Source organism: Glycine max, chromosome 12 (assembly GCF_000004515.6).
Source record: "Glycine max cultivar Williams 82 chromosome 12, Glycine_max_v4.0, whole genome shotgun sequence".
Lineage (NCBI taxonomy): Eukaryota > Viridiplantae > Streptophyta > Magnoliopsida > Fabales > Fabaceae > Glycine > Glycine max.
The window spans coordinates 9,148,886-9,173,347 of NC_038248.2; the positions used below are offsets into that span (position 1 = coordinate 9,148,886).

The 24,462-nt window shown below is 31.5% G+C and overlaps 3 protein-coding genes across 3 annotated transcripts; 2 read left to right on the forward strand and 1 right to left on the reverse strand.

Annotated features, from left to right (window-relative positions):
* Nucleotides 1-2,459: 2,459 nt before the first annotated feature.
* Nucleotides 2,460-5,062, forward strand: LOC100817006 (putative pentatricopeptide repeat-containing protein At3g11460, mitochondrial). Its single transcript, XM_041007486.1, has 2 exons — nucleotides 2,460-4,834; nucleotides 4,918-5,062. Exon 1 carries the CDS (start codon nucleotides 2,656-2,658, stop codon nucleotides 4,759-4,761), a length of 2,106 nt encoding a protein of 701 aa, XP_040863420.1. The 5' UTR covers nucleotides 2,460-2,655; the 3' UTR covers nucleotides 4,762-4,834; nucleotides 4,918-5,062.
* Nucleotides 5,063-6,336: 1,274 nt separating this feature from the next.
* Nucleotides 6,337-9,202, reverse strand: LOC100787580 (beta-amylase). The gene is made up of 7 exons (XM_003539834.5): nucleotides 9,035-9,202; nucleotides 8,539-8,937; nucleotides 7,806-7,970; nucleotides 7,446-7,709; nucleotides 7,160-7,369; nucleotides 6,807-7,046; nucleotides 6,337-6,705 (listed from the first exon to the last, which is right to left on the reverse strand). Exons 1-7 carry the CDS (start codon nucleotides 9,092-9,094, stop codon nucleotides 6,553-6,555), a joined length of 1,491 nt encoding a protein of 496 aa, XP_003539882.1. The 5' UTR covers nucleotides 9,095-9,202; the 3' UTR covers nucleotides 6,337-6,552.
* A 12,004-nt stretch (nucleotides 9,203-21,206) lies between these two features.
* On the forward strand, nucleotides 21,207-22,998 carry DREBA (DREBa transcription factor). The gene is made up of 2 exons (NM_001358347.1): nucleotides 21,207-21,317; nucleotides 21,960-22,998. The coding sequence occupies exon 2, from the start codon at nucleotides 22,020-22,022 to the stop codon at nucleotides 22,653-22,655; it is 636 nt and encodes a 211-aa protein (NP_001345276.1). The 5' UTR covers nucleotides 21,207-21,317; nucleotides 21,960-22,019; the 3' UTR covers nucleotides 22,656-22,998.
* Nucleotides 22,999-24,462: the final 1,464 nt, after the last annotated feature.

Sequence of the window (24,462 nt, forward strand, 5' to 3'; positions counted from 1 at the left end):
AACATATTAAATAAAATTAATAATAAGTAAAATTAAAATTATTTATTTAATAAATAAATAATTTTTTTAGCAATTTAAAAAAATTGAAAACAAAACAAAATAAAATAAAGAAATGTCTAAAATTTCGTAATATTATAAAATAATATATAATATCATAAAATCTATAAAAAAGACACAATGAAATCGTAGCCAAGCTCACGACTTCCAAATTAAAAAATAAGTATTACGACTTTGAAGTTGTTATACAAAAAAAAAACTTTTCATAAAATAAAAAATTACACTAAAGTCGTAAATAATTTTACGACTTTGGCATTTTTTTTAAAAAAAGGTTATGACATCAAAGTCATAAAATTAAAAAATTATACTGAAGTCGTACATAATTTTACGACTTCAGTTAAAAAAATAAAAAAAAAATTAAAGTTGTAATAGATGTTACGACTTCTAACTCAGAAATCATAACACCTACTACAACTTACCCCTCTAGGTAAATAATTCAAAAACAACCTCCATTTAGAAAACAAAATGAAGAAAAAATACTCCTTTTCGGTAAAAAAAAGCCAAAAATTATCTTCTTTTTTTTTGCTGGAAGTGAAAAGAAAACTATCTTGCCATTCTTTCCTTGGCAATTGCTAGTATATAAAAAATCCTAACTAATTTAATAATTCTTGTGTGTGTGTGTGTGTGTATATATATATATATATATATATATATATATATATATATATATGCAGGTTTTGATGATGTCAAAAGTTTGCTTATTGATGAACACGGATTAAATCAAGTCAAAGAACAAGATCAAGAAAATCTAAGATAAGGACTTAGTAAATTTGTTAAAAGAATCTCAATTTGATTGCTATAATTTGACCCCAAAATCTTTACTGTCAGAATTTTTTTATTAAAGTTAAATCAGTTTAGAAATCTCTTTTTGAACTGATAATCGATTACCAGGTTCGTGTAATCAATTAGAGTTTGTGAAAATGACATATTGAAAATTTTGAACTGATGAACCAACGACACAAAATTACTTGCATTTTGATCTGTGTAATCGATTACAAGAGTCATGTAATAGATTACCAGCAAAGAAATTTAAGAAAAACTATTGAAAAGTTACAACCCTTCAAAGATATGACTGTATAAACGATTACAAATGTCATGTAATCGATGACCAGTGAAAAAGTTTCAGAAAAAAATACATCTCTTCAAATTGTTTTGAACAGGCACAATGGACCTATATATATATTATATATATATATATATATATATATATATATATATATATATATATATATATATATGTCCTTACTTCAAAAATAAGAGAATTTTCAGAGAACTTAACTTTCAAAACCTCTCTAAACATCTTTGGTCAAACTCTTGCAAATTATTGAGAATTCTTCTAAGAACTTTAAGTTGTATCATCTGCTTTAAAATAGAGAAATCATTTTGTTCATCTTATAAAACTCAGTTGTAATCATGAGATTGTTTGTCTCTTGGCGTGTGAAAAACTCAACCATAAGGGTGAGGGATCCCAAAGTGTATTCAAAGATAGTAAAGGATTTACAAGGATAATGAAAAATCTCAAGTAAGTTACTTGAGGACTGGACTGGGCGTAGGAGGCACGGGAAGTGGTCGAACCAGTATAAATCGAGTTTGCAATTCTCTCTTCTATATTCTAAATCTATCACATATCATTTAAAAGGGAATTAAAACTTGTTAGTCGAAAAATTTTTAAGACTTAATTCACCTCTCTCTTAAGTTATTGAGACCAATTGTTCAATAATTATTAATTGAAAAATTTTAAATTCTCTAAATTCATTTCCATACATAACAACTTTTGTAATAAAATATTAAATATCAGTGTTTTGTTTTGATGGAAGAAATCATCAATATGGTACAAGGTTACGATAATTAAGAGGATATAGTATTAATCTCATTAAATTCTTTGATATGTTTGATTCGAAAAATTATCATTAAATATAATAAGTTGGCTTGATCTTACTAGGATGACCCCAAGTATCCCCATGAAAGGTTAAGTAACTAAATTATATATGACCATTCATCACAGGCCTATAAGGTTGATTGAAAGTTACATGAGACTATGAGTTGATCTTATCTTGACGAAACACTCATAGAAGCACAATGATATATGTCTTGGAGTACCACATAAGACTCTCAATCTTGCTAAGATGATTCTAGTACCTTCCAAACAATCCCTAACACTCGACAAAACAAGTGAACATCGTCAAGGATTTCACCAACCTCTGACATGCTGGTTAGACACAACACCAAAATGCATCATCTGTTGTAACATAGCAGGACAAACTAACATAGATCATTAAAAGAAATCCACTATAAATAATCAACGAGAACAAAACTTGAATCTTTATTTTTTTTACTATACATAATTTCTCAACCGCCTATAAATATATGGTTAGTACATTTATATATTATTTTCTCATCAATGACAACTTGCTACATTACACACGAAACACTTCTTAAATTCAAAAGAATATGTAAGTATGCATGTAAGGGACTCCTTAATTACCGGGATCGATACCCCGCATCTCCACACACTTTGAAGCTTTTTTCATTCATTTCTTTAACAACCCTTTACTCTGTATTCTCGTCTATGATTCATGGAAGACACCCTCAACCTCAATGTCACTCCTTAAGACAACAGCAACCCTTATTCCCAAACCTTCTTCCACCTCTACTTTCGATTCTCTACAATGTGGAACCTTACTCCAATCCCTCACCAACTCCAAATCCTTAACCCAAGCCCTACAACTCCACGCTCACGTCACCACCGGCGGCACCCTCCGCCGCAACACCTACCTCGCCACCAAGCTCGCCGCATGCTACGCCGTCTGCGGCCACATGCCCTATGCCCAACACATCTTTGACCAAATCGTCCTCAAGAACTCGTTTCTCTGGAACTCCATGATCAGGGGCTACGCCTGCAACAACTCTCCCTCGAGGGCCCTTTTTCTATACCTCAAAATGCTGCATTTTGGACAAAAGCCTGATAACTTCACCTACCCTTTTGTCCTTAAGGCATGTGGGGACCTTCTGCTTCGCGAAATGGGTAGAAAGGTTCATGCTTTGGTGGTGGTTGGTGGGTTGGAGGAGGATGTTTATGTAGGCAACTCGATACTTTCGATGTACTTTAAGTTTGGTGACGTGGAAGCTGCGCGGGTTGTGTTTGATAGAATGCTTGTGAGGGACTTGACTTCTTGGAACACCATGATGTCGGGGTTTGTGAAGAATGGGGAGGCAAGGGGTGCTTTTGAGGTTTTTGGGGACATGAGAAGGGATGGTTTTGTGGGAGATAGGACCACCTTGCTTGCTCTTCTCTCTGCTTGTGGGGATGTTATGGATTTGAAGGTGGGGAAAGAGATTCATGGTTATGTTGTTAGGAATGGTGAGAGTGGGAGAGTCTGTAATGGGTTTCTGATGAATTCAATTATTGACATGTACTGCAATTGTGAGTCTGTGTCTTGTGCAAGGAAGTTGTTTGAAGGGTTGAGAGTGAAGGATGTTGTGTCGTGGAATTCTTTGATTTCGGGGTATGAGAAGTGCGGGGATGCTTTTCAAGCTCTTGAGCTTTTCGGTCGGATGGTTGTAGTAGGTGCAGTGCCTGATGAGGTGACTGTTATTTCTGTGCTTGCGGCTTGTAATCAAATCTCGGCATTGCGGTTGGGCGCGACTGTGCAGTCATATGTTGTTAAGAGGGGTTATGTTGTGAATGTTGTTGTGGGAACGGCACTTATTGGCATGTATGCTAACTGTGGAAGTTTGGTTTGTGCTTGTCGTGTGTTTGATGAGATGCCTGAGAAAAATTTGCCTGCTTGTACGGTTATGGTTACTGGATTTGGAATTCATGGGAGGGGGAGAGAGGCCATCTCCATTTTTTATGAAATGCTAGGTAAAGGTGTGACACCAGATGAGGGCATTTTCACTGCAGTTTTATCGGCTTGTAGTCATTCTGGATTAGTGGACGAGGGTAAAGAGATTTTCTACAAAATGACTAGAGACTATAGTGTGGAGCCTAGACCAACTCATTATTCATGTTTAGTGGATCTACTTGGCAGAGCAGGGTACTTAGATGAAGCTTATGCAGTTATAGAGAATATGAAATTGAAACCTAATGAGGATGTGTGGACTGCTCTTCTTTCTGCATGCAGATTACATCGGAATGTCAAGTTAGCCGTGATCTCGGCGCAGAAGCTTTTTGAATTGAATCCAGATGGAGTGAGTGGCTATGTTTGCCTTTCCAACATCTATGCTGCTGAGAGACGGTGGGAAGATGTTGAAAACGTGAGGGCATTGGTGGCAAAAAGAAGATTGAGGAAACCACCTAGTTACAGTTTTGTTGAGCTAAATAAGATGGTTCATCAATTTTTTGTTGGGGATACTTCCCATGAACAGTCGGATGATATTTATGCCAAATTGAAAGACTTGAATGAGCAGCTGAAGAAAGCTGGATACAAACCTGACACCAGTTTAGTTCTCTACGATGTTGAGGAAGAAATAAAGGAGAAGATGCTTTGGGATCATAGCGAGAGGTTGGCACTTGCTTTTGCTCTTATTAATACTGGTCCGGGGACCACTATCAGAATAACCAAGAATCTTCGTGTGTGTGGAGATTGCCACACGGTAATAAAAATGATTTCTAAGCTCACAAATCGGGAGATTATTATGCGAGATATTTGTAGGTTTCACCATTTTAGAGATGGCTTATGCTCATGTGGTGGATATTGGTGAGCTGATGGAAGTTTGATGTAGTAGTAGATAAAATTCAAAAATGATGAAAATACAAAATTTTTGTTAAATGGAAATTTGATTGCTTGAAAGAGAAGCTACTGTATATAAAGTTGATGATTTTTTATCTGACATGAACATATACCTTAGGATGTTTAAATTTGAATTGCCACAATGTGGCATCATCGTTAGCATTGCAGATGCAACCAGACTATAACTGTAATCTGAAGTGTCTTGTTTTGCCTCCATACACTAATATTAGGATATGCTTTCTCATTATATGACAAACCCTTGTTTCCTAGTACTTTTACACGAGAAGTGAACTCCTCCTGGCTGTTGTACCAAGGTTGCCAAACTCACATTCACCAGACACCATGCCTTAACATACCAACCGTTTGTCTTGTGCTCAAATAGATGGATATAGTATATTCATTTACTATATCATTTTCTAGATGTGTTTCTTTGTGCATCCTAGTAGCCATGGCCAAGTAAGTTCTCTAACTCTATTAGTTGTTATTTTGTTTTTTCCATACCAACTTTTCTTTTTGTGCCTTGTCTCTATTTTAACAGGAAATAAAGTGAAAACAATGTGACATTTTGTAAATTTTTGTGAAGTACAAAATGTAAAGAGGAACATATTCACAAACCAAATGCTTCCTAAGTATATAGTATACCTGATTATAGTGACAACTGAGATGGAAAAACTAAAGAATGGAAGGATTTTAGAATACCAGAGACATGTTAAAAATAACAGAGGAGTCAGGAGAGAAAGAGGAAGAATGACATATAGTTATAGGTTAAAGAATGGAGTGAAGGGAGAGCTAAAATAAGATGACAATGAAACATGAAAATGAAATACAGCTAAGAAATTCAAGTATATATTAGATAAGTGGACTCAAACTTATGTAATGAATTACAATTGAAGGCCAAAATCATTTTATCTATCCCCTACCTTGACCAACCTGGAAATGTTTTTACCTGATAGTTTTCTGCAAATGAACGTGAAGCTTTTATTTTAACTAGTCATGTGGTTTTAGTTCTCATGCAAAAAACTTGTGCAAGACAAGGAATTTAAGAAAATAATGTCGGTTAAAGCTTAAATACTTCAATGGAATAGTCAATATAGGAAAAAACCCAAATTCCATAAAACTTGATCCTATATGCGTTATTACATAGGTATTCGGTATGCCAAAGAGTCATTCCTAATATATGTCATAAAATTTTGATTTGCCTTTAATTAAAGATCTGTCTACAGAAGTTAATTATTCTTCTCATATGTTAGATATTTCGTTATTTCTATATTTGTCATGGAAAGCTAACTTGTAATAAGATATTTTTCCCTGGGTAAGGTACTTGTGATGTAATTTACAGTCATTAGGATTGGGCCCATATAATTTTTAAAAGATTAAGAATTTGTTTTCAATTCATATGACTTGGTTCAATTCTTTAAACACTTAATTGCATTTGGATAATAAGGGTACAAGATTATACGCTGCTGTAAGTTGATTCTCAAAATATGCTATGTGAGCAAGTTTCTCCATTTTAGAGATGTAGATTTTTGTATTGCGATATTCAGGATTGATGCAAGTCTGATAAAATAGTTTATTAACTTTGTAGATAGGAATACACACATAAAAAGTGCGCATGAGAGTACTGTGTAGATGTTTTTTAGGCAGTGCTACTTCATGGCATTATTATTAGCATAGCAGATTACGGTGGCTGCATGCTTTATTTATATTGGTAGATATTATTTCCAGCAGATTCTTTAGTTACTCTTGGCATCAAATTGGGAAATCAACCATCAACTTTCATGTCTGTCTCTGGAAGCCAGGGGAATGGCGGTATTGGTTTAGTCGCTTCCAGAAGAACCTCCAGGGGAATCTTTGGTGCAGATGGCTTCAATGGTGTTATGGCATGATTGTACTTTTGAGGGTTTGCACAGTAATCCTGCAATTTTAGGGAAATGATTAGGAGGCAACAAGGTAATTATGAAACTGAAGAAAGTTAAAAATATTATCTTTTCATGTGCATGCATCACGGCTGCTCACCTGATCTGCATGCATCTTTAGCACAAATTTTTTGAACATATTAAAATTTGATTTTTGCAGTAGATCATCTGATAGACGAAGGTATGTTACTCCAAACATGCTTAGTTTTGGAGGGCCATTGTTGTTGACACCTTGTGGTCTTGCATTCAGTATGATTTGGTTGTAAGCTGTAGCATCATACCTTGGAAGTGCATTTTCTCCAGCAACTTGGATGTCTTCTCTCCAACCTCCACTCAATACCTGTGTGTGTGTTCATGTTTGGCAATTTAACCGCTATAATACAGCCTTTACACTTGGCATCATCTTTAACAAGCAGAGCAAGCTTTAAACTAGAGAAAATTGTAATGCATTACCTGCTGAACAAGCTCCTGTGGTCCACTTTTGGCATCTGAGGGTTGTTCTGAGTCCCTCATCTCAAGACATGTAAAGTTCAAAATGGCATGATGGCGAGACAGCAATCTTGCAATGGGACGGTATCCGTCTCTATTATTAAGGTTGTAATATCCAGCTGTAAGCTCAGCAGCATGATTTTCAACTTTGTACCACCAGTGAATTCCAGATACCTGTTGATCATGGTTAGAGGCTAATCATCTGACAGAAAATGAAGGGGACTGTTGATTGAGGTGTTATGAAGTTTACTTTGATTGCTAATTTGACTTTACAGCTCAGGAAGGCTTTGTTAGCTTCATCTAGTATTTGATCACCATGGTTCAGCAATTTGTTAGAATACCAGGTCAAGAAGAACTTCCCTTTTTCAGTGACATAAGTGCCATTTGATTTGAAGAATCCAGTAGATTCTGGGACATCATTGTACTTGCCTGCGTCATCTGGCAGTTCCCATTCAGGATGGCCAGCCCTTGCTACAGCTGCTTTGAAATCTGCCTTCAAATATTTGTCATAGCACTGCAGAATTTCATTTTTATGATCCTTTAGGTATTCAAATAATCAAATCCCAGTTTGGATGAGAAACAATTGTTTGAAAGCTGAGACCAGACTCACCTGAAATTCTCCAATACCAGGAAATTCCCATCCTTGGCTTTGTGGATAAGAGGGGTATCTGAGCTCTCCAGCTGGGCCAAGCCCAACTTCAATGTCTATAATAAGTCCAGAGTCTAAAAAATCTGACATGTTTTCTCTGAAACTCTTCATGTAGTCACTGTATATCTGCATACAGCAACAAATTTAAACATGCTTTAGTAACCAAGATCATTCTTCTTGTAGTGTACATGTTGAAGTTTGTAACATGTTACACAGTAAATGGTTGTTCAATGACTCAGAATGAATCTGTTTCTCATGTTTTACTATATGATACTGAATCTGTTTCTTGTTTTATTATTTGATATTTGATATTATACTTAATACATGTGATTGATGTGATATATTGATGAAGAGAGGGTTATGTAACAAGGCTGATTTAGTTAGCATCTTTTTGGGGTAGGATTATTGAAGTTAAACCTACACCTGACACGATCTACCTGATAGACTGAATCAGTTTCTCTAGTTTATTTAGTATATTAATATCAATAATACTATCCTTCTAAGTTGTAATGCAGCATGTTGGCGAAAACTGGATTATGAGGCAGATAAGATCAGCACCTTATGGTCACATGCATTTAAGGAAGGCAAATCTACAGATGATACGTTCAATAGTGTGGTCATTTTTTGCTTGGAAATCGAGTTGAAAAAATAAACATTAGTTATACAAAAGTTAATTATGATTTATATAGTTCACCTCAATGGCTGTTCTTCCATGGAATATAGGCTCGTTGTCCACACCAACAGTTAGATATTCCTTATTCCTGAATCCTGAGCGGTTGGTGTAGAAGATATCAGGATTTGATTCTCCAATGTCAAGCACCCACTGGGGAATTGGGATGTTAACTACATCTCCTACGTTCCCTCCACATTGATGGAATGACATAATAGCTTGGAGTGTCAAGCCACATTCCTGAACCAACTGAAACAAACTCCTGTAGGCACTCCAATCATACTGCTTAGGCCCCTTCAGTTCTATGATCCCCCACCACACATCAACCATAACCCCATCAACACCTGCGGCTCGAAGCTGCAAGAGCTGTTCTTTAAGGCCATCTGGGTCTTCAAAAACATTGTCAACAGTGACAACTCCGAGCTAAAGTAGTTTGAAAGAAAAACAACAAAGCAAGATGATCAGCATGTGTAGATACAAGTGAAGTTATTAGTTTTTATGTCTTATGTGCATGACTTACTGGGAGCATCACATAAACTGGAACATAATTTAGTAACATGTTTCTGTCGGAAGTGGCCATCTTGCCGTTTGCGTGGTGTTTTTTTAAACCTAAGCGAGCTCCAAAGTTCTCTGATATCTAGAAAGATGGAAAAGGAGATACTACGAAGAAGTTGCTGCTTGTTTGAAGTCACGATACAAGGGGCTTTTTATAGATGAAAAAGAAAGAATAATTGTAGACCTAAAAAAAGAGAAAAGTATAACGTAATAGTAATAGGGAACTAGCCGTTGCTAACTGCATTTTTTGCCCCTAGCACAATATTTAACAAACATGACAGTGGGTTCGTGAGGCGTTATGCTATGAAAAAAAACATTTTTTTAATGAAAAAAAACATTGTTGCCTTTGATTTTAGTGCATATACTTTATATAATTGTATATATAAAAAATAAAATGGAAGTATCTATAAAAGAAAGGCTTAATTATAAAATCAAATCCTCTTATTTTGCATATTACACTAAATCAGTTCTCTTATATCTTAGTTCACTATTTGAGTATCCTATATTTCAAAATATACTATCTCATCTCTTTTTAACATGTTGACTGTTAAATTTTAAACATTGACTAAATTAGAAAGTTAATCAATATTTTCTTTAAAAATAAGAACTTACAAAAATGTTTAAGAAAGAACTAAAACCATGATTCTTAAAATAAGAAGCATTTTTTACCATTACACTCAAATATTCATTTAAATATTTGATGTAAAATATAATATTAATATAAATTTTATATGAAAATAATTAAAAATTAAAAATTTATTGTTTTAATTTATTATAACTTTATAACTTTATAATCTTATATATTATATTTTAAAATATAATATATAAAATTTATTTTCACATAAATTAAAATACTTATATTTATATGAGTTTTATTTTTACTTTATATATTATATATTATATATTTAGATAGGCCACTCATATGCCCCCTAATTGGTCTGCAGATTTGCCAACGATATAGTCAAAATGATGCGCATGCAGGTCTACAGGCATGCCAAGCAAGTGCCCGAGCTTGGTGTGCAGTGCATTTTACATGAACTTTGGCACATTTGATTATCTCTCTTAATTATAATTTTTTGGTTAATTATTTTTTTTAGATTTTCAAAACCACATAAATTTTGTTTTTTTTTTTTGTAAAAATTAACGATAATTTTATTATTTTTAATAAATTTCAACCCATCACAAAGCATTATTTAAAATAATAATATTGACAAGATTCTTGTACATTATATGGAGTTTTTAAAATTTAGGTAAAATTATAATTTTATCCTTTAATTGTCTTTAATTTCGATTTTAGTTTCACTTTAAATTTGTTCACAAATTTAGTCATTTAATTATATCAAATCTATAAATGTAGTCTCAAGTCCAGATTTAAACATTGTCTGAGAGAAAGAAACGTTGACTCTATTACCTCATAGTCAACGTTTAAATTTTGACTTACGGATCATATTTATAAGATTTGACATGAGGGACTAAATTCGTTAATAAATTTAAAAGAATATTAAAATCAAAATTAAAAACTGAAAAAAATAGAATTTTACCTAAAATTTATAAAGAGTTTAAAAATTCAGTAAATGCTATTTATTATTAAGAATAAATAGTATTTATTTAATTCACCATTGAATTTATCTGATCTTCATAGTGATACTCTTCATCCTCCACCTATGAACAATGTGAAGGCCATCATGGATCCTCATGGTCATACTCTTCACCCTCCACATCATCGTTAAAGGCGTTACCATGGTGGTTGACAGCGACATTGTTCGCAACGCGGCTATCCTCGAAAAATGAATGAGGAAAGAAAGAGGTAGTGGAGGTTGGATGGAGCAAAGGATGACATCACAATGAGGATACATCATCTGTATGCATCTATATTTTATCTATCTCTCACACGATATATTTATATATTAGTGTATCTAATTTAAGATAAATTGCATAGATAATCTATCAACGAATTTATTGCTTTTTTTTTTCCTTCTCCCACAACAAATCTACCAAATATATTCAAGTAAGGAGAGTTTAGCTTCTATGAGATTTTTCTCTATATATTGTAACATTATTATCACATAAAATCCATATTATAGAATGATTTTTGGCTAAACACTTGTCAATGAAGTTTTTCCATTTAACTATTGTTTTTCGTAATAATTATAAAAATGTTATTTACACATTTTAATCATTAACGATTAATTCTTTTCAAAAAAAATTATTAACAATTAATTTATACATATAATATATATATTATTTTGTCTTGTACAATATATAAATATAAGATAAATATTTATTTCATATAACTAAAACTTGTAAAAAAAATAAATACTTTTAAATATATAAATTACTTTATAATTAAAATAAATATTTTGAGTTATTTTGAGATATATATATATATATATATATATATATATATATATAAATTATATTTTGAATTTATGACAAATAATTTATAACATAATATAATTAAGACTATTTTAACTAATGATAATTTTTATATTATTTATATGTGTGTGTGTGTGCCGCGCGGACTTATAGGTTAAATGATGTAATAAGCTAAAAAAAAATATGTGGACACCGTACCAAATGGACGTGGCTTTTTAACTTAGACATGAGATATTCTCAAGACCTTATGATTGGACTATATAAAATAAGATTATCTACATATAAAAATAAAAAAAATATCACTTCAATCATCATGTTAAGAAACCAAAAATGTCACGTGTAACAATTAACTTATAGGGCTCTCAATTTGATACTAGATACTAGACGTGTCCTCACTTCTTTTAATCAACCTTTGATTGATTGAGCTAAGAAAAAAAAAGTTTACATATACGGCTGACTTTAAGATATGTTTAGTTTAATTTATGGAACGAAGTAAAAAAAGAAAGACAAGGAAGAATTTTTTTAAAAAAATGAGATTTTTTCTAAGTTGTTGAATAAAGAAGAAAATAAAAGCAAATTAAGGACACTTTTTTTCTTTTATTTAGTTATATAGAAATTAAAGTGGAAGGAAATAAAATATATGTATAAAATAATATAAATATCTTAAATAAAGAATAAAATGTGATTTAAATAAGAGTCTCTTTATATACAATCTTTTTCTTTTATTTTTCTGTACAACTCGCAACATGAAGTTGACACGAGACTCCCATGCAAGCTTCCATTTGTTTTCCCCTCATGTTTTTCCAAAGGATGGTTAAACTAAATATCATGAAGTTGTTTTCCATTTTCACTGAAATAAACAAAGCATCAACAGTAACAATATTGGGTTAGAGTTTCAGTGAAGGATTATGCAGTACGTGAGCATTTGGTAATTATTATTATTATTGTAAGCATGCAAGCCATGTAGTTAACTATTCATGGACATATTAGTTATTAATTCACCAGCTTAATTGAGAGTAAACTTTTTACTTCTTTTTTTTAATGAAGTAAACTCTTTGTACTTTTTTTTATAGCACGTAAACTCTTTATACTTAGACTACCAAAGATTATATCATCAATTAGTCATCATATCTAAACGATTTATTTATTAAATTAGTTTCTCATAAGATCAACGTATTACAAAATTATAAAATCACTAAATCTATTTCATAAAACCTAACATTGGTAAGCAAAACTCTTGCTCCAAAACAAATGATGTTTAAAGGTATAGAGATCGTGTATAGTTCTTAGAAAATGTAGACCATCCAGGTCCATTGCTATGTCTTATAGTAACTCTAACTCCTTTATCTTTCTTTTTAATTTTGAAAGTCACATTTCAAAACAAAGTTAAATAAAAATCAATGGACATAAAGGTAACCTTACTACAACATATACCAACTTTACTCGTGTCCTTTCTTTCACCGTAAGATCACCATTATTAGCTTCACGCAAGTCTCCGTCACTGAAAACACCCATTGTCGCCTTCCATTTTCTCTATCGGTTTTCATTTCAATGCAAGCAAACCTAGACCCACCTTCATTTCTTACGGTCGTAGATTTTTCCCTCTTCTCTTGCATTTTTTATGTTAGTGTAAAATATATTTATTCTAGCTAATTTTTATTTTCAAATGGACTAGAACCACAATTAACGATCATTGTGACAAACAATTATGACAAATTTTAATGGACCCATACATTGCGATTAAGAAGGATTGATGGGGAAGGGAGAGTACGATAAAGGTGTTACGTGTACCAATGTTCAAAGGTAAGAGAATTTTTTTTTCTAACCATAAAAATTAAAGACAAATATTAAAAATATAGAAGGACTCAAATATCATATTGAACTAAATGAGTTAGACATCTTTAATAGATAAGAGAAAATAAAATTAGATGTCAAAAATTTGAAGTAATTATTAAATGATACCAAGTTATTACTCTCTAAGTATATATTCATCGTTTGTTAATATATTCTTTTAAGAATTGTCCCATTAATATTTGTGTGATATGTAGTTGATTTTTAATTTATAAGATAGTGCTTATGCTAGAAAATATTGTTGTATTTTGAAAGATATCACAAAAGGTCAAGTCTCATATTGTTTGGAATAGCTTTGACTTATGTGTTTATATACTATTTTGTGATATAATCTTTCAAAGCAAGAGATGAAGGTCCTATATCTTGGGTTATGTAGATTTGTCATTGTGCTCCCTTCTTACACTATGTATATTTGGACTGTTTATACATATTGTGTGGTGTGTCTTAGTATGATTGGATGTTCGAACATCTCATAGGATATGATATTGGAGATGAGTTTTTATTTTAATTGCATGATGTTATTTTACCTCACTGATTTAATAAAATTTCTTTTGTAAACTTTGATGACCTTATAAAAAAGATTATTCAACCCTCTAAACTTTAATTCTTTTGTTAATAGATATTTTTAACTTTAATTTTGTTTCAATTAATTCTTATAATTTATTTTTTTTCAAATAGACACCATGACTTTGAATTTATCATCACTTATCTTTACACTTTTTATTTTATTTTTATAAATAGATACCTTGAACTTTAATTGGATTTTAATTGATGTTTAAAATTCATCCTTTTTACAAATAATAATTTTTTTTGTCAATTTGAGATTTCTTCTTTTTTAGTAATTTAATCCCAATTTAATATAAGACGTATATTATTTATAAATGGGTAAGTTTTTAAGAATTAATTAAGAAAAAACTAAAATTTAAAATTCGTGTCTACGTGCAAAAAGAGGTAAAGTTTAATAATTAATTAAAATAAAATTAAAATTTATGATGTCTATTTGAAAAAAAAAAATTTAAGTATCAATTGGTACAAAATTAAGGTTTAAGATGTCTATTTGTAAAATGGATAAAGTTCAAGCGGGTTGAATACTTTTTTTTCTTCTTCTAATTTTATATATCTACAGGTATCTATAGATATTTGTAAAATATAAATTTGAACAAAAGGTGCCTTATATTTTTGAATATTTGTAACATATATATACACTAAAAGGATAATTTTGTTACATATATTTGTATTATAAACCAGTAATTTAATATATATATATATATATATATATATATATATATATATATATATATATATATATACACACTAAAATAAATTAGAAATATTTATTTTATATATAATTAAAAATATTTGAATAACTTTAAAGTATGAGAATACTTGCAAATACGAATATTTTGCTAATCTTTTTCATCTCTACATACTCGAGTTTAATATTGATTAGAAAAAGTATCAATATACTTCAGACATCGATTTTATAGAATTGAGATAAATCAATAACTTATATTTTAATAAGATATTAGATTCTATCATAAAGCTATTAAATGGCATATCTATCATATTATTCATGCACTAAGTTCAAAAATATTGATATGAAAAATATATTAAAAAAAATTAAGTTTCACATTCATTAAAAATAATATTAAGATAGAGAATATAAATGGAATTTACTGGTTAGGATGCATGTTTTCAACAAACCTAATCAAGTGGCAAATATGCTTGTAAAATATGATTTTTCTATAATATATCAGTTTTGTTGGCTGATGTAGTCAATATTATTTTTCCTAGAGCGTTTTAGTTGTTTTTGTTCCAGGGGCCTAGCCAATGTTGTTCACCAAGAAAAGAAAAAGAGAAACATTCCTTGTCTTATAGATAATTTTGTAGAATTAAGTCATATCTATTATATTCTAAAAATCCTGTTAATAATTATCTATTTATTTAATTATTCATTTTCAAACTATGGCAGGTATTATCAATAGATATCTATGAATATAATATTTTGTTTGCCATTCTTAACAATGGTGATGGCAGAATTAATAAAAATCAATTATGTTGTATATGAAAATGATGTTTTTTCTTATATATGAAAATTATTGGACCATAGTAATCCGGATCGTGCAATAATTATTCTAGGCATCGTATATTTGGATGAGATGAGATGAAATTGATTTGGATCATTGGGTGTTTTTGGATGAGGTGAAATGAGATTGATTTAAGATCACTTGGCCATTCACGATTGCAATTAAAAAGGGAAAGAAGACAAAATACACGTGGGATTTATACAAGTATCTTCTTTCATTCTTTTCCTAGCTGCACAGTGCATTAATGGTAGGAAACCAAACCAAGTCTAAATTACTTAATTACGCAAATATCTGAAGCTTTTTCATGTCGCTGCTTCATGAATCATGATGGCTGTGCATGTGCTAAAGGTTAGTGGTCCAACTTTTTTCCAGTGGTTATAAGAGGAATGAAATTACTGAAAGAGAACTGAATAGATAAGAAGGGTAAAACTAAAAAAAAAATAGAATAACAAAATGCATTGAATGAATAGATAAAAATGAAAAAAAGAAAGAAAAAAAGTAGAAAAAGTTGTCATCATTTATTTAGATAATCGAAAGAATAAGTAAAATAAATAAATAAATTCTATAAATTTATATGTTAATTAAAAAAATAATTTTAACTCTTTCTAATGTATTCTTTATTTTTGGCTGATAAAAAACCTTGACTAAAAAATTAAATTTTCATTACATTATTTTTAACATAAATTTAATTTATTTATTAAAAGAATAAGAATTTCAAATTGATTATGTTCTTCCAAGTTTAACTTTTTAAAGTTTCTGATATTTATATTTTTCTTCAACAAGTAATTGGTGTTCTAAACAACACTTTTACAATTAACTTAGTAGTAGTTACAATATCTTTAGAATAAAAGAGGTTTGATTACAATGGATATAACAATTGACACGTTTTTTTTTTAATGAGAAAAGAGAGATTGATTTTAATTATTCTCTCACTTTTTTCATTTCGACACATTTTATGAAGAATATTCGAACATGTTTTACAAACAGAATAACATACACAAAACATTAACTTGATTTTAAATGTTTTTTGGAACTTGATATTTATTTAGTATCCTCTGATCCATCCGTTGCAAATATAATACTATCGTATGTAGGTATTTAAACACAACTTGTAAACTTAATACTTATTTATATCAAATTAAAATTATTAAAAATTCTAAGTTATCGCATGACACTACAACGTATACGTATAGACAATATGTCACGCAAGTAAACACATTAACTTTAAGGAAAATCTTTCAACCGTAACATTAAAGTAATAGATAAATTTTCTTTTAATTTTAATAGTTTGATTGAGTAAAATAAAGGTGTTATATAATATATTCCCTTCACTGTCAGTATTTATTGGATTTGGTGCGTGAATCATAAATGATAAGTACTCGTCGCAACATCAAAGTAAAGACAAGGTTTTAGAATCAAAATCTATTCTAATATTATATTAAATTTCATCTTAAATTGATATGGAGTGACATTATCTGACAAGTGTATAAAGTGCACTCCAAAGATTGAAAAAACCCATATGACACTTGAGTATTTCTGAATAAAATGTGGATTCTATTACAGTTTTGAAAACCAAAGTGTGTGTTTATCCAAAATTGAAATAAATAATGAATTGATGTGAAGGCGTGGGTGCTTCCCCCAAGAAGGCATAGAAGAAGACAAAAAAGAAGCAAGGAGACCCACTCGTAGCTGAAGCAAGACGGTGCTAGAAAAAGCAAAAAAGGCCGTTACAATCTCAGAAAATGTGTTACGTGGGGAAAGCAACAAAGATCTTCATCTTCATCGTCACCGTCCTCGTCGTTGTCGGCATCGTCTTTGGATTCAGCCTCATGCGCCGTAACCACCACCATAACAACGCTGCCAAATGCTCCGATGCTGCCTGCAACAACATTTCTCCTCCCCTCAGCCCCATTACTACGCTTCCAGCTGACTCCAACCCCTATCCACCGCCGCCGCCACCGCCACCGCCACCGCCACCGCCGCAATCGACTCCTCCTCCGTCATATCCTGCGTAGTGTAGGATGATATTTTGTTTTCGTCTGATTTCTCCAAGTTTGTTTGTCTGCATAGGAAGAATGTCGGTTTGATTAATTGGAAATTGGTGGCTTGCTTCTACTTCTCGGCATTATAGATCTGTGTTTTTTTTTCTTGTTTTATTATTTCGGTTTCATCAAATATAACTAGTATTTTAATGTGTATTTCACATGTATTATTAATATATATAATTTAACATTTGTTGTGAATAAATGTTTTAATATATAAATTATATTATAATTAAAATTTATAATATAAATATGCTTATAAAGAATTTATGCTTTGAAATATGTTTTTATTTGAATTTATACGTCATAGAAAGTAGTTTTTAAAATTATTTGTATAATTTTACAAGTGGTAGAAATACATTCTGTAACACACTTTTTTTTTAAGATATCCTCTCTAATTGAATAATTTAATTTACCTAAACATATGACAAAGCTTATATACTCATATATTATGGAAGAAAAAGAACATAAAAATTCGTGGATAATTTTATAAACAATAGTACCTGACATGTAACAAGAATAATATAGGCAAATTTTTTATCTGACAAGGCAGGTAACGTGTAGCTAGTAGCCGTGTTTACCTTGTCTCATTGTCATCCGTAAGCAATGGGTTGTTACTATTGTGAGTCATAAAAAAAAATTGATAACTCTAATCGATAAGTTGCACTCCAAATATTTTCCTTGATCTCAAAGGCTCATGGAATCCCAAAATCAGCTTCTCATTATGACAATTAGCCAATGATTTTGATTTATAAGGTTGCATTTTCAAATACACCATTTTCACCAACTTGAAATTCTAATTTCTTTATTGACCTGCATTTTCATATTAACTTTGGTTATATATATATATATAAAATAATAAATTCAGGACAATAAAATTGATTACATTAGTTAATTTTAATTAATATTACCAAAATAAGTGATTGTTAATATTAGATAAGTTTAAATTTTAATCCAAAATTACGCAATGAAGCAATGGGTTTAAGTGATAGACTTATAATTCAAGGAATAATTTATTCATGAAACATGGGTGTTATATCGTTAATAGAGTTCATAATAAATTAAGATTATAAAAAAATTAGTTATTAATATATTTGAAAGTGCTTATATATTTCTTATAATTAGAATAAAAAATACCACAATTTGTTTTTTATATATCAAACTAAAGGCAGTATTATTTTGGGCTTTTACATAGATTGATAAGCTTTCCAACTTTTCTAAAATAGTATTTCTTTTCCATCAACATCTAATCTGCCTCCTACATTATTGATCCCTCCTTTTGATACTTGATAACAGTTGGTGCCTCATACATACATTAAGCTTTTTAAAAGGCCCAAGTCAAATAGAAGCATTACTTATAAGAGGAATTAAACCATAATTCTGCCCAAGCTTCCACTTATACCATTGCTTAGGATGGTCATTAATGAAGTACCTAAGACATGTCTCAGTTATGTGATTAGTTACCTCTTTTTGCCCATGAGTTTATGGATGATAAGCAATGTTGTACTTGTACATCATCTTGATGTCTTCCATCTTCAGCAATTATCTCTAAAAGTTGCTCATGAAGACCTCTTGGTTAGCAATGATGTAGTGAGGAACCCATGGGAGCCTTTGTGACTTCTCTAGTGAATGTTTTAGCCACACCCTTAGATGAATATGGATGACATAGAGGGATAAAATGTGTTACTTTGAAAGTTTGTCCACCATCATCAGGATAGTGTCCTTGCCTTTTGACTTTGGTAAGTAGCTGCCTATGAAATCCATAAACGACTCTTCCTTTACTTGGTTTGGAACGAGAATGGAAATCCATAAACAACTCTTCCCATACTTGGTTTGGAATGGGTTATAGTAACCCCACTGGTTTCAGTGTTTGATACTTATTCCTTTAACATACTTTACACTTCTACACATACTCTTCAATGTCCTTTTGCATCCCATCCTAACAGAAAACATTGATCACCCTTTTGTAAGTTTTCATTACTCCAAAATTCCATTTCCATGGGGAATAATGAAATTCTTCTAATATAATAGGATTTCTTGCTTACTTGGAAGGCCAAACTAGCTTCCCTTTATGCCACAAAAACCTTTTACAACACTAAACAATGGATGTGAAAGGGAATTCCTATTTAGCTTTGGTATCACGTTTTTTAAGAAAGGATCACTCACTATCTTGATTGTTACTTATGGTAAATCATCGTTGGTTATCAGTAAAATAGCACACATATTAACCACATGTGAAAGAGCACATGTCCTCTTATTATATTTTCCATCCTTCTTGGGCGAAATTGGACCAAATTATTTCTTTCTCTGGTTGTTTCAATATTGAATTTTTTAACCCAAAGCATCTGATGCTCACCCTTAGTAGGAACTAAAAGAGTAATTATGTTTTCGACCTAGTCACCTTAGCAAGCCAACATGAAAAACAACTAGAACCCATATAGCCACATCACACAAATTTTAATAGTATTATATCGCAACTTAGTAAAAGAAAACAATTACTTGTAAAAAGACTAAATGTAGAATTTGCAAGTATAAAAATAAAGCATAAAATAAAGACAAATATAAGAATTAAATGAATAATTAAACCTAAATTTAAATATTTGAATAAAATTTCAATATGAATGACCTATTTTAATAATTTTGAAAACACTCGGTTATTTCTTTTATTTAGTAAAAGATTATTCGTTTTAATATTCTTTTAGTAAATATTTCATTGTTGTTTTATATTTAAATTTTTCACTTACAAATTTTTATATATAATAAATTTATTAATTTTTCTGATAATCATTTAAAAATTAAATTTAATATTATTTTTTTTATTTTTTTACTAACTATATTGGTATGGAGTAGTTATGCTAAAAATAATAACTAATCTACGTTGAGGTCATGAGTATTTTTCTTCTAGATTTAATTTCTTATTAATGGATAGTATACAAATTTTTACAACTACCATCAGAAAATCAAGTGCTAGAAGATTTTTTAAAAAATATCCATATAAAAATACCTGACCCCAAGCTGATGCTTTATAGAGGTTTTGATGTTTATTGTTTGAATCGCCGTAGAATGTTTAGCAAATTCAACGGCAGGTGAATAGACATCGCAAGAAAATCCGTACCTGTCGGTACCCGCCCGAATCTGTCTTGACTTTGATGAGTAATACCTGTGTTGACTGGGTATGGGTTCGGGTTCGAGTTTTCCTCGATAACCAAAAGTCGGGTATGGGTACGGGTATAGGATTATTAGACCCATTTCGACCCTGAACCCAAACCCGTCCCGCCACTTAAAATCTTTAGAATTTTTGCATAATTTAATCAAAAGACATATAATTTTTATTATTAGTTAATTTTATTTTAGAATTTTTACATAATTTAATATTATTTTTTTAACTATTTATGTAGACACACGCGTTATAATAAATTTATTGATATATAAGTAGTTAAAAATAAATGTTTAACAATCAATTTATTTTTTTTCTAAAATCAAATTTTTAATATTTTTTTACAAAAAAAATATTTTTTTAAATGGTGTGTGGAACGGGGTTGGAGATACCCGATACCCGACGGGTACGGGGATGAGACAATAAACTCAAACCCATCGGGTATCGGGTATGGGTATGGGAATATGTTGAGAAGTGGGGTAAGGAATTGGGGAGACAATACCGGCACCCGACCTGCCCCTTTGGCATATATGCAGGTGAACCCTACTTTGGTTTGGCACAATTGAATTATGCCATGATTGACGGTGCCCTTATTAATTGGTCCCTCTCCTCCAAACCCCAACTGGGTATCGCAAAGTTTCCAAATTGAATGCAAAAACAGAAACTTCTTCCTCAAATGCCTTCTGGGTCGCTCTTCTTTCTATCCAGATTACGAAGATTTCGGTCGCCAGTGAGGTTACTTATTCACTTGATAATTCCACCTTCTTTTTTGTTTTTATTTATCAAACTAGAACTTATATTTCTATGCACACTTTCAAAAAGGATTTTCTGTTTGGTTACTTTTTTTTGGGTAAAATAATGTCACTTGTTTCAACCTTTGACTTCCTTGAGACTACATTAACTTACAGTTGTTTGCATTGCATGTGATGTTTCTTTAAATTTGCATTTTAGGATTGATGAACCTCTAGAATTGCATAGGTGAAACATCATGAGTGGATTGAATATTGATAATATTAACACATGGAAATGGCTTTGAAGTGGTGTTTAATTATGCATGCCTTACTAATCAACATCATGTTTAGATTAGCAATTTTGGTTATCTGTTTAGAATGCAATCAGGATGCTGAGAAAGTGTATGTTTTTTGATACTGTCCCGCAATCACAAGTTATTCTGTCACATAATGGTAAATTTGTTAACTTTTATAGTAACTATTTTAAAAATCATCACTTAGATAATGAATTATGATTGATTGAGCATATAAAATTTTTTACATTGGTAGTGTATGAAAATTAAACTTATTTATTGGAGGTGCTCTTCTGAAATGAATATTGGTATATTGCATGTACAAACCTTTGGTTTTGTTTCTAATTTTGCAGGTTGTGATTCAAGTGCTATTTTAGCATTTTTTTTTACCTGGACGGTAAGGGTCAACTTGCATGCACATGTTAGTGAAAAACCACAATAAGGGGGATGGATCTAAGTCCCTGGCCGATACACTGGCGAAATGGAAAGAATATAATGCCTGGCTGGAGTCTAACAATGAAGCTGAGAAGCCGGTTAGGAAGGTCCCTGCCAAGGGATCAAAGAAAGGATGTATGAAAGGCAAAGGAGGACCTGAGAACTTGCGCTGTAATTACAGAGGAGTTAGGCAAAGGACATGGGGAAAATGGGTTGCTGAAATCCGAGAGCCAAACAGAGGAAGTAGGCTCTGGTTGGGTACTTTTCCCACTGCCATTAGCGCTGCTCTTGCTTATGATGAAGCAGCGATGGCAATGTATGGTTTCTGTGCACGCCTCAACTTTCCCAATGTTCAAGTTTCAACTTTTTCCGAGGAACCGTCTAGAAATTCTCCAGCTGCTGCTTACCAGTCAAGAAATTCTCCATCTGCTAAAGAATCCGGTTCTGCGTTGGTGATATTAGAGAGGTCTGAGTGCATGATGTTGTGGAACAATTCTGGTGGAGATGCAGCAGAGGATGATGGCATGGAAGACCTTTCCTTATCCTTAAGTGTGAAACATGAGGAAGGGGAGGATGAATCAGGGACCAGTTCTTCCTATCTTTCATTGTCTTGATGTATGGTTTGCATACTCTGATTTGGCCGTGGCTGGAAATCATAGCCTTCATAGAGGTGGATGATTAGCTTAGGATGAACGAATCTTGATATTAGTACCTGGAGATTAGCTGTTGTAAAATTGACTTGGTTGAGAAGTGTTCCATTCTTCAGGAATTGACCTAATGCAATCTGGATATCCAGTCAAGTTGTAAGATGTGAAATGTATTTTGCCTTGCATGATAGATGACTAGTTTATTGTGTCTATTTTACATTGGATAATGTTATCTAGTCTTTGTTTCCCTGCTAGTGTGGGTTATTGATTTTCTACTACTTTCCTTGCTAATATAAATTTCTATTTCCAGCGCTTTGGATTAGCCATGGATGGTTAGGTTATGCCAGGATTGGCAACCCAATTGCAGTCACAACATCAAGATTTAGTCTTTGCAGCTGCATTGAGTTTTCACAATTGTAGCTACATTAGTCATATTTATCTGCAGTTTTTTGCAATATCAAGGATTATGACATAATTGCAACAACTGCAATTTAAAACATTGGTTTATACAGATTGGTAGCCCATGTGGAAGTTTGAAATTAGTCTTCAATTGCCTGAATGTAGGCACAAAGCAAGATATGAAATATTTGTGTTTTGGATTCTTCCAATGCCGTTGAAAGAAACGTGTTGATGTTTACAGAGTACTTTATGTAAGAACTTACACTAATTTAACTCATTCCAAAAAGATAAGTCGAGACTCAAACCTATAAGCTATGTTATGCATGACTCTATCATATTCTACTTAATCAATCCCCTTAACAAAGCTTATTCTTGTTGGTATGCACTTGTTATATGAGATTTTCTATATAAGAAAAGGATACTTCCATGAATAAAGCTCTTTTCTTTCCATTATGTGCAATTAAATCTGTGTAATTAGGAGATAAGAAATCTCAACCTAACTTGACGTAATTTGAATTTAATCTCTAGTTCAAGTTCATTTGTTTTAAATTAATTGCCTGTCTCCAATCTTAATGTCTCTATAAGCTGGCCGCTTATAGTTGATAATAGATATTTAATAATAATTGAAAAATTGGAATAGGAGTCTGAATTGAGATAAAGCAATGTGATTAGAGATACTCTAAGATTGGAGATCAATAATTATGAGATTTTAGGATTCATGAACCTAGTGCTGTCTTAATTAGGAATGTATAAGGATTTAGGGTTCTCAGTTGGTAAAAAGTGTTATTCAATGAAAAAAAAAAAACTGTTTATTACAATAGTAAATTAAATCTTCAGCTACATATCTAGGACATAATTAAAATTTAAGTTAGTGGGATAAAAGTCGGATGAACTCATATCCTAACAGTTTTTGACTTATTAAACTTTTCATCATAATTATTGAGCTCTTTAGAGATTTGTAATTGAATTCAGTCCTTATTCACTACTTGAAACAGCTAATGCACTTGCCCTTTTACAGCATCTGTCAAGCATGCATGCTCAACGCACATGCTTGTGCCACATGTTGTGCATTTGCGCCTAGTCATGATACACAACACCTAGTTTTTTACCACAACGCAAATGTACAATTCTCCGGAGAGGTTGACCTTTTAAACAGATTAGTTTTGATTCTCAACTGAGAAATATCCCAATTTAACCCCAAAAGATTTAATATGTCCAAAATAATTCCAAATTTAATACTTAATTAATTAGTTTTTATTTACATTTAATAACGGCTTTTCTATACGTGCAATCTTGCCGCACATATTAACAATCCCCTATCTAATATGTGTAGTTCAATTCATAACATACTTAAGTTTAAGTTTGAGATAGAAAA